An 11,320-nucleotide genomic window follows, 5' to 3' on the forward strand; every position below is an offset into this window, starting at 1 on the left:
CAGAAAAGTGAGTGAAGGGAGACGTCGGACAGGGCAAGATATGACAAAATAATAATTTATAAATTATCAAGGGTTCATGAGGGAAGGGGGAGCAGCAGGGGGCGGGGATGAGGAGCTGATGCCAGGGGCTTAAGTGTAGAGCAAATGTTTTGACAATGATGAGGGTAGTGAATGTACAGATGTGCTTTGCACAGTTGATGTGTGTGTGGATTGTGATGGGAGTTGTAGACTGTTGAATACCCAAATAGCAATCTACTAAAAGGAAATAGGTCAATTTTCTAACTTCTAGGACAGTGGTTCTCAACCTTTCTAATGCCTGCGAGCCTTTAATATGATTCCTCATGTTATGATCCCCAAACATAAAATTATTTTCGTTGCTACTTCATAACTGTAATTTTGCTACTGAATCAGGCAATCCCTGTGAAAGGGTCGTTCAACTGCCAAAGGGGTCGCGACCCACAGGTTGAGAACCACTGTAACTAGGCGGCTTCCAAGAGTTTATGGAAATATCCCATTATCTTATAATTCCATTTTCCGTGAACTTTTTGAGACCCCTTCATATTTATAAGGATCAGAATTGTTTTGTCACTGACAGAGATGAGACTAAGAGAAATGAAGGTTATTCTTAGCTCCCACACTCAGCAATTTCTCCTCCCCCTCCGCCCACCCCCACCCTAGCCACCCCAATCTACATCAGGGGTGGGAACCCATTTTTCTGCTAATAACCATTTAGATATTTCTAACATCATTCTCGCGCCCTGGTAGCATAGTGGTTATGCATTGGGCTCTGATCCGAAAGGTCAGCAATTTGAAAACACCAGCCTCTCTGTGAGAGAACGATTTTCTACTCATAAAACAGTTACCGTCTCAGAAATATCACCAGGCAGTTCTACTATGTCCTCTGGGATCGATGAGTACCCATCGACTCGATGGCAGTGAGTTTTTACCATCTTTCTCCGGCCATCCTGGTCAAACATATAATTGACTCATCCCTAATGTGATGGCTGGAACCACTTTTCTGTGATGAGCCTTGTGATGTTCGCTGGTACTGGTGATTCTGCGTGACCTCTATGGCTCGTAGGCCAAACATTTCCCACCCCTGCTCTCTGTTTTCAAATCCCAGAGTTGAGCATCTTACCTAAATGAACTTGGGCAAGTACCATCATTTTTTATTCCATAAAAGAAGCAATTATAGGGGGAAGGAGGAGGAATTGATCACAAGGATCAATTAGAACCCCCTCCCAGGGGGACGAATAACAGAAAAGTGGGTGAGAGTTGACGGAGGATGATGTAAGATATGGAAATAATAATCTATAACTTATCAAGGGTTAATGCGGGAGGGTGGATGAGGGAGGGAGGGGGAGCTGATATCAGGGGCTTAAGTGGGAAGAGAATGCTTTGAAAATGATGATGTCGACATATGTGCAAATGTGCTTGACACACTGGATGAATGTATGGATTGTGATGAGATGTAAGACCCCCCCCCAATAAAAGTATTTTAAGAAAGAAGAAGCAATTATAATACCTATCTAATGTTGTTGGAGGATTAAGTGAATTAATGTATGTGATGCCCTTAACACGTAGCTTTACCATGAGTCGCAATCAACTTAACAGCTGCTAATAACAACAGCACATACTGGGTTTGGTTCTGTGTATTAGCTAATACCAATATGTTACTGAGCAGAAGAATAGGAGTTTGAAACCTTAATGAAACTCCAACCCGCGGAGAGACAACACAATCTAAGTACTGAGGTAGGTAGAAAGGCATAAACTTCGGAAAATCAGATCAGATAACAGGGACCAGCTAGTATACACTAGTCTATACAAGAGGCAAAAATCCCAAGAGCTACAATTGTGGGAGTGGAAAAGAAAGGTGTCTGAGAGAATTTACTGGCTTGGATATGGGAGATTACACAGAAGACACCAACTCTCAACAATTGATTTCCAAACTGGGAGACCAGCATTATGAATGGTTTTTTTTATAATGTCTTATAAAAGTGACAAAGCCAGGATTGTTCTTTGGTTTCTGAACTGATTCTATACATTGATGTTATGAAATTTAGAGATTAAATGTAGCCATATCATATCATGCTGCTGTTTATATAATACTTTTTGTCAAAAATAATGAAATAAGACCTTTAGAATAATCATTTTTCTCCAATTAAGGAAAAGATTTTTTTTGTTTTTCAAGCCCTCTCATTCAGATCTCTATGATATATTGTATCAGGCCTCAGAAATGTGTTACTCTTTGATGCTTTTATCCCAAGGTTGCTGATGTAATGTTGATGAAATGTGAAGAACTCAAATGTAAACCTATCGAAAATCACCTATTATAGTTGCCTTAAGGTACTACATATGTATCATATCTGTTTACTATGTCTGATTGTGAAACACCCATAATGTATATCTTTATATGCACATTATGCATGTGTGTAAATGTAATTATTCAGACTGGCAAGTAGTTCTCACTCATTTATTGGATGTGGTGTTTTTTTTATTGTTATTGGGTGTTTTTATTATTTCCAGGTTCGATGGATGATGTACTGGATTGTTTTTGCTCTCTATACTGTAATTGAAACAGTGGCAGATCAAACAGTTGCTTGGTAAGTTCGACTACCAAGAAAAAGACAGTTTACAGACTAGTTATCAGATGTCTTGCAGTTAACTAGTTGAACTTAACCGAGTTATCTCATTATGCATTGTCTTTTTTTTTTAAATCTGGCTTTCCTTTAAGAACATTACTTTTCTTACTGTTAATCAAAAATCAAAATCAAACCCACTGCCATCAAATAAAGGTAGCTCATTCTTCTTCCCAATTACTGCTTTCTCTGCCCACCTCCCAGTGTTTAAGAATAGGGGATTTGGGTTGTCATTTTCCTTTTTCCATATTGATGATTAAAAACTATTTCTTCTTTCTTTCACTAGATGATTCCTCTTTTCGCGACTGCAGCATCTGATTTTACCACTGCCTGCTCATCCTTCAAATTCTCATCTGTAGATATTTAAACCAGAACGTCTACATTCATGGGGACACCCCCTCAGCATCAGTTCCTTCGCTGTTCTTTTCCACACTGTGCTGTGTGTCCATGGTGCATGGTTCAAATCCTACCTTTCATCTAGACCAGTCCTCCTATCAAAATCTTCAAACTTCTGGCTTGTCACACACTTAGCCTCTTGCTTGTCCCATTGGATACTCCTTTTTCACCTCAGTAAGACCTCTTATCTCTTGATTAGCTACATGATCCCATAGTCCCTTGCTTCCACCTCCTTTTACCTGCTTTTTCAACCCACCGTGCTTCTCTATATTGCTCCACTTCCTTTACTACCTTGCCAGATCGCCAGCTGTCTTTTTGCACAAATGTTCGGCCTACTTAGTCCAACAGTTGTTCATCTTTATTTCTTTGTGTTATGAACTATAGATTCCTGCTCCCCACAAAACAACAAATCAGGTTCTCTCACATGGGTGTTAATTCCAACTTCAGTGTTCCCTTTACTCGTTTTGCTCTGACACTACTCCCAACCTTCCTGTGCCTTTTCCAATCCTTTGCTGTTCTTCTTAAGCAGTCTTTCCCACTTGCCTATTCTCATTCTTAACACATTAGATCACATTGAATTTGCTGGAAAAAATAGAAGTCATCAGCCCTGAATGTTCCTAACAACATGATCTGACGTGTGAGCTTCTCTGTGTCTGCTGTCGTCCTTCTTTTTTAATTTGAAGAAGGTTTCCCTTCCTCTCTTCCACTGACAATTATTTTACCAGATATGCTTTGGTGTCAGGGTTTGATTAGCTGGATTTTTTTGTTGTTGCTTTTGTTGTTCTGCTTGCTTATTTTGTTTTATTTATTTTTATTGTAAATATATTATTTAAAAGTCATCTGCCATATCTAAATTTTTCACATGTACAATTTAGTAGTGTTAGTTTATGTATCATATTGTTTAATCATTATCATTTCCAACATTTCCCATGATGCTTAACAGAAGTTCACTCTCCACTAAACACTGCATGCTCTTTCCCTGTCTCTAGCCTACCTCTGATAACCATTAAGAGACTTTGGGCTCCACACACTTGTCTATCCCACATATTTCATCTAAATAGGATTATACAACATTTGTTCCTTCTGTTAATAGTTTATTCTACTCAGATAATGATCGTAAGACTCATCCATGTGTCGGGATCTGACTGGGTAATATTTCTGTAGAATTATCTGTATGTACACATTTTATTTATCGCTTGTTAAATTTTGAGTGACAGAACAAGATTCTAAACTATGTTAGATTTCAAAGCTCATTTTCAAAAGGCTTACTGTTTTCTCTTTATGCAAATATAGCATAGATATTTTAAATATGAGCAATGTAGAAAAGATTTAACATGAAGAATGAAAGTTCAGAAATCTCTCTGTAATTGCACTGTGGCAGACCCTCTGGTGACTACATAATAATCACTTCTCACTTCCCTCCACCAGAAGCACTCAGATTTGTTCTTTTTTCATAGGTTTTAGTGCTTCAGGGATCAGAAGCCGCTATTCCCCACATTAGCTTTTACTAAGCAACAGATAACTCGAGAGGCAGAGAATTGGAAAGACAGCATTTCTTTTTGTTCAAGTTACATGTAGGCAAATGGATGACTGAAGCTTTGCTGGGCTTAGCTCAGCTTTAGGAGCCTTCTTGCTTGGTGACCCAGGCTGAAGAAGCAGCTATTAACAGAAGGCAACAAGCTTTAGGCTAGATAATGGTGTGGGGGTGGAGGGAAGCAGAGGGAACCAGACCACACAATGACATTTAAAGGTTCTGCCTGCATGTGATATATGTCAGACTCACATTCTGTTGACCAAAGATGTCTCACTGCTAAGCCCATAGCCATCCTGTAGAGGCTTATACTCGCCCTATGGGGAAGGCAAGGAATCAGGCTGCTAACCACAAGGCCAGCAGTTCAACTCTCTCCGTGAGAGTAAGAGGATGTTTTCTGCTCCCCTAAAGATTTACAGTCTCGGAAACCCACAGGGGCAGTTCTACTCTGTCTGTGGGGCTGCTGAGCTGAATCAACTTAATGGCAGTGACTTACCTTTGCTTTGCTTTTTGTTTTGTTTCGTTTATTCTTGATGAAAGCCCTGCAAAGATTTATGAAAATTGCTGTGAGTATATAATCCTAATTCCTGATCTACCACAATGTTAATTCCATTCTCTTGTAAGTGTTTGCTTTAGTGCTATAATTCTGACCAAATGAGATTGGAGGGGAGCTTTTTTGGGGTTTCTGAGAAAGATAAAGAGCTTTGAATACAGGTATTTTGTTCACATGGAATATAGAAAGTTGTTTCTTAATTTTGAGGGGCATCACGAATGCCAAGCCACATGTGCTGGCAGGATAGACGTGCTTTACTACCCTGCTTATATGCTTTGATACCTTCTTTTACAGTCACTTTGAAAACTTGCTTCTGCTGCTTAAAAAGAAGAGTCTTATACTAGAAAGTATGCACCTCTGAGGGAATCAGATCACTGACCTGTAGTTTAATTGAGCTATTGATCACGACATTACTGAACTTATTTAAAACGTGTGTGCATATGTGTGTGATTTTGTTTGCAGTTTGTATCTCTGGTGAGTTTTACTTGTTTCCATTGTCTTGTTGTTAGGTTCCCCCTGTACTATGAGCTGAAGATTGCTTTTGTCATATGGTTGCTCTCCCCCTATACCAAAGGAGCAAGTTTAATATATAGAAAATTTCTTCATCCACTTCTTTCTTCAAAGGAAAGGGTAAGACATACAAATTATTTCTATAAATTATCTGTTAAAAATATATATTGACCGTGCTTTACACTATGAAATTAGTGAAACTAAAATATTGTGCATGGAAAGTCATTTGTTTTGTTTCATTTTGATTTTTAGCCCTTTTTTGAAATAAAATTAACATCTTTGGGGCATTTTCTCCCCAGGAGATTGATGATTACATTATACAAGCAAAAGAACGAGGCTATGAAACTATGGTAAACTTTGGACGGCAAGGTTTAAACTTAGCAGCAACTGCAGCTGTCACTGCAGCAGTGAAGGTAATTTTTCATTTATATATATATATTAATCCAATGTCTTACTAAGTAAACAGATAAAGGGTTGGGTGGCTTTTGATTTTAGATTATTATAAAATTTTGAGAGGATTTTGCTTTGTATTTATGGTTGTAATGCTGGAAAGGACAAGTACTGTCGATCACTGTAATGACATTTTAACATAATTTTTATTATAACTACTTAACATCTTGCAATTACCTTTTAATTAATCACAAAACGAGAGCTAGTAAATAAAGCATACCTGAAAATGTTGTTTTTCTCATTTAGTCATAATTTTCCCACTTTATAACCTTGCAGTAATTATAATGCATTACCTTTAGTAAAGATGATCATTCTTTCTCTCTCTGTCTTTGGTGTCCTCTCTATCTCTCTCTCGATGGCAATATCTTGGTAGGATTTCTGGCTTACTTCTGCACTTCTACTTCAATCAATTTGAGGTAACTGATTAACCAAAATAAGGCATGAAAAAGTTCTGTTCTTAAAACTTGAAATTTACTTAGCCAATTACTAATGCCATTTGTTATGTTTTGCTAGCCAAGTTATTAATTGAATGCCTTCCGTGAAACTTTGCATTATGCCTTTTGGATTTTTTTTTGTTTTGCATCCAGTATTTAGTGTGGTTTATTTTAAATACTAGAGATCAATGGATTTTGGTGTGTAATGTGTGGGAAGGAAATCGGCATCAGATGCAGAAAGTGCCAGGTGTTTATTTCTAAGTAATTATAGACAATTACTTCTGTGTTGATTGGCTACTGCATATTTAGGATAACATACCTATCTGTGATCAGATCTATAAAAGCACAGTCCTTCCTTGCTTATAATAGGAGCCCACTTCAAATGGAATATTGAGTTTGTTCCTCTCAAGTTACATCGAGACTAACAAAACTCTAGGATCAAATTAGGTTCATTTAACATACTTAAATTAAAACAACATTTTGGAAATAATTATTCTATACCAGGTGATTTAACCTTGTAGCAAAAGTGAAGGAATGTGAAAATGAAGGGGTTTTCACAGTTTAGAGTGCTTGTCTCAATGATCACAATAATATGATCAAAACGATGAAAATGTCACATTATACATCTAGTAGTATTGCATTAGGAACAATGAGAATGTAATAGCTGGCTATATAAATCAAATATATTGTTAATGATTAGTAATTAATAGCATTTTAATGTGGTATAGTTTGCCTGGCATTTGACTTATATAAACTTTCTTATTTATTAGACTACATTTACAATCAAATACTAAAATGTCAAATTTATTTGCTTCTAATTTTCCATATTAGAAGCAGATCATTTGCTTTTTATTTCGTGCTTAATGTAAAAGCATAACTTCCATCTCTACTAAAAAGGACCATCTAGTGGATCCAGTTTTAAAAAACTGAGAATCCTAACAAGAGATAATAGATACAGTTATGGAAGAAATGGTATGACAGTGCTTCACAGAGCTGTAAGGCATGAACCTCCAAGTTTAAAGGGCCCCTCAAAGCACCTATAGAAATGAACAAAGTGGAGGTGGATAGGGAGGACTGGCTCTAATCAGAGTTAATGTGATATTCCAATGCAGCAACAGTAAGTAGAGAATTCTTAATGTGTCCAGAGAGAAAAGGTATGTCACATTCAAACAAGCAAAATTCAAAATGGCTTTAAAATTAAAACATAATTTTTAAAATCATGACAGTGGAATCTTGAAGAGAGCAGAGTAATTCCATCAAGTTTCTGAGTGAAAATTATTATCATTCTTAAGTTCATTTTTAAATTATGGGCAAGCAAAGTTGCAAAATGTGTTTCCTTTTCATCCCTTGTCAAGGGCATATACTCGTTCAACGTTCAGGAATAATTCAAGAAAAAAGAAACCAGTCATATCCAGGAAACATAGTAGAGAGCTGAAGTGAATTTCCAGAATGAGCTCCGTGTAGCAAGTTTGAGTACATCCAGCTAGAAGTGGATGATAAGTACCAAGAGCTATGCCTTGAAAGAGGGAGCTGAGAGTAGCTAATAGGCTTAATTCTATACAGAGGTAATGTTTAAGCACATCAGAGTCCATGCTGTTACCGATTAGAAGACCCTTGGCTGTAAAGAGCAGGTACTGATACAGCTCCACACCTGCCCTGAGCTCCATGAACAAATGTATTGGAAATAGTATATAGAGGAAGAGTGAATGCAAACTATCAAGAAGAAGACTAAGCATATGAAAGAAACCTAAAAGCTGGTAAGAAAGGAGATAAATGAACATGACTCCACAGTGAGTGGCACTTATATCATCATAATCAGAGCAGCACACAACAGTGAGTATGGGTATTGAAACGATGATTTTGCCAAGTTGGGAGAATAGGTGGGGAAAGCATGGATGGCAGAGAGCGGCAATCCTCATCTTCCAGAATAGGAAATAAAGAGGGCTTAACGTGATTGCATCTTTTAGGGGCTGAAGAGAAGGAGGCCAAAACTTTTGCTTTGTTTTGTATCAAGCTTTTAGTATTACTTAACTTCACAATCTAAGTGTATGTATTTATTTACACCCCAAAGAAGATGCTTTCTGAATTTTTCACATGTAAACATCTCTCAGTATGATTCCATAAAGACAAACTACAGATTAAATTTCAACTTGAAAAACTGTCAAAAATACAGACATTTTGAACATATGTAGTATTTTAGAAAACAGTATGTAGGCCCGTACTTTAGCATTTAAATATAGTTTGTAATCTTATTGTTCTGGGACACACCTTTCCACGTAATATAATGGTTTTTGCAGTTTTTTTCTTTTGCGTGTGTTTACTTACAAACCCTCTGTGTGGAGAATCTGCCGTCTTCACAGTTTTATCTTCTTCTATTATCTCGTGCTCTGTGTTTGTGTATTACTTGGATGCTCTAAGTATTTAGTGTCTGAGCTATCATTTATGCACCTTCTACTTATTTCAGATCTACTATATACTATGTGTTATCGATACAAACATGAGCAAGATAGACTTGGTCTCTACCCGCATGAGCTAAGCTCTGACTGTAGCTAATGTGTACATTCACTACCTGCAAAGTTTATCATGCATTTGGTCACTAAGAGCCAGCCCCTAAAGTAAATATTTTGGGGGATATAAACATAATCCTATTTTTTTTTCTGGTTATCTTCTTTAAATCATTGTAAACCATTGTTTATTTTTATTTACATATTTAAAACCTTTAAAGTCACCTCTCTTTAGTCCAAAGGTAGGAATCATAATTAAGTATAGAAATCATCTAAATTATCACTGTAAAGCAAACACTTTTCTTATCTTTGGAGTTTATTGTAGAACTAGCCCCTCCTTGCTTATTATGTGGTGATAATATAAGGGGCTTTAAAAATGTTTGTGGAAAATTGATTTCATTTAACCAAAACTTTGTGAAGCCCCCATGAACTTTCATTAACAAGCAAATTATGACTGCAAACTTTTAAAATTGTTATCACTATAAACTTTCCCCTTTCTCATCATGAGGACAGGAATATTGGCTTCAACCATCCCGGAGTCTAGTATGTTGAAAATATCATCACGTTAATGCTATTTGCCACAAGTTATACTGAACCAATTTAAAGTAGGCAAAATTAATTTCATCTCTGAGATGTCAAAGAATGATATTGTTATGGAAGAATCACTGAACCAGACACTTCATACTGAAGAGTAATTTGAAACTGAAATAGGAAATAGGGCAAGTTTAAGGAGAAACTGTAATACTCTAGAATTATTTAAAATTTTTACAATATATAGTTGGTTAAAAATAACTTTCAGGCTAAAAATTAATGGACTTTTAATGTGACCTTTAAAGAACGATAATACTCCTGACGAGATTTCCCAAGTTGAACTACCTGAGCATGTGAAAGATGAAAATAGGAATCTAATAAGAACATTTATTACACCGTAAAGCAATTTTCTGAAAATGTTACTCAGCTCTATGACCTCATTACCAGGCATCTGTTCACAAGGTCAGTGTACAAGTTTATTTTGGCTGAGCAAAGCATAACCATGAAGGACCTTCAAGGATTTTGCTGAGGATGTTCAACATCCATAGCTTTTCACCTGAGAAATGCAGGTGGCTTTTGTACGATGAGCAAAACCACTGCCAGGTGAAGGGCACACCAAGAAGAGTACTGGGAGTCTAATCATTCATCTCCTTGCATCTTATCTTCTCTGTGTAGCTCTTGGTAAATTCTTTAGCAGATTTTTTTTAAATCAAAGATCACAGAAATTAGATCGTCACTGGTAAAATAGCTGAAACCTAATTAACTTTAAATGATCACATGAAAAATTGTAAAAAAATTGACATCCTCCTCTCAGTTTTGACGGCTTTCTGTTTGTTCAAGAATTAGGGAATATCTAGCTGCTAAAGTAACATTCAGCAGCCTGATACAGTGGGTTATGCGCCAGACTGCTACTCACCGGCGAACAGTTCAACCCCACCAGTGTCTCCTCTGGAGAATGATGAAGCTGGCTGCTCCTGTAAAGACATTACAGTCCTGTAAACAGTGTGGAGCAGTTCTCTGTCCTCTAAGGTCACCATGAGTTGCAATTGATTTGAAAGCAGTGTGTTTGGGTTTGTGGGCTAAGTGATAACCACTAAAACAGCATTTGTCCAAGGTAGTGGGAAAGTCATCCTATCTTCCCTACTATCTATGGCAACGGGTTAATTAAGCTAATTAACCATAAGACTTTGGGCAAATTATCTACACTGAGCACTCGAAATATTAATGTTCTCACCTGTAAAATAAACGGGTAAAACTTGATTTCTAAATCCCCTTGTATCTCTAAAACAGTGGTTCTGAACTAAGGGTGATTTTGTAACTCAAGAGACATTTGATGACAGTGATTTGAGATGTTTTTGCTGGTCTCAACAGGGTGGGGAGTGCTACTGGCATCTGAGGGGTAAGACCAAGAATGCTGCTTAACATCTTAATTTGCACAGATAGCTTCTTCACAGCAAAAAGTTATCCAGCCCCAAATAGCAATCGTGCTTAAAAGAGAAACCCTGCTTTCCAAATATGATGAGTCAGAAAAACACTAGAAGGATGTGAATATATACATATGGTTTTGGTGTTGGGTTACTAATGACTTTTATTTTCCTATTTACACTTTTCTGTGTTACAAATGCCCCTCAATAAGTATATGTTGCTCTAGTAACTATAAAACATTGAAATAGTCGGTAAGTACAAATGCAATCAGTTCCATTCTGGGTATGATCGGATAAATTGTGGAAGGTCTAGAGCAGGGGTCCTCAAACTATGACCCACGGGCCACA

The 11,320-nt window shown here is 37.0% G+C and overlaps 1 protein-coding gene across 1 annotated transcript in view; it reads left to right on the forward strand.

Annotated features, from left to right (window-relative positions):
• REEP3 (receptor accessory protein 3) overlaps nt 1-11,320 on the forward strand; it is a 57,250-nt gene that overhangs the window by 28,925 nt on the left and 17,005 nt on the right. The window contains exons 2-4 of the mRNA XM_004701122.3: nt 2,527-2,603; nt 5,629-5,749; nt 5,929-6,042. Of these exons, the coding sequence (XP_004701179.1) occupies nt 2,527-2,603; nt 5,629-5,749; nt 5,929-6,042 (312 nt within the window). The remainder of the gene's footprint in view (nt 1-2,526; nt 2,604-5,628; nt 5,750-5,928; nt 6,043-11,320) is intronic.

The sequence above is a fragment of the Echinops telfairi genome, unplaced genomic scaffold (genome assembly GCF_000313985.2).
Source record: "Echinops telfairi isolate 266 unplaced genomic scaffold, ASM31398v2 ScPeMD7_70;HRSCAF=299, whole genome shotgun sequence".
NCBI lineage: Eukaryota > Metazoa > Chordata > Mammalia > Afrosoricida > Tenrecidae > Echinops > Echinops telfairi.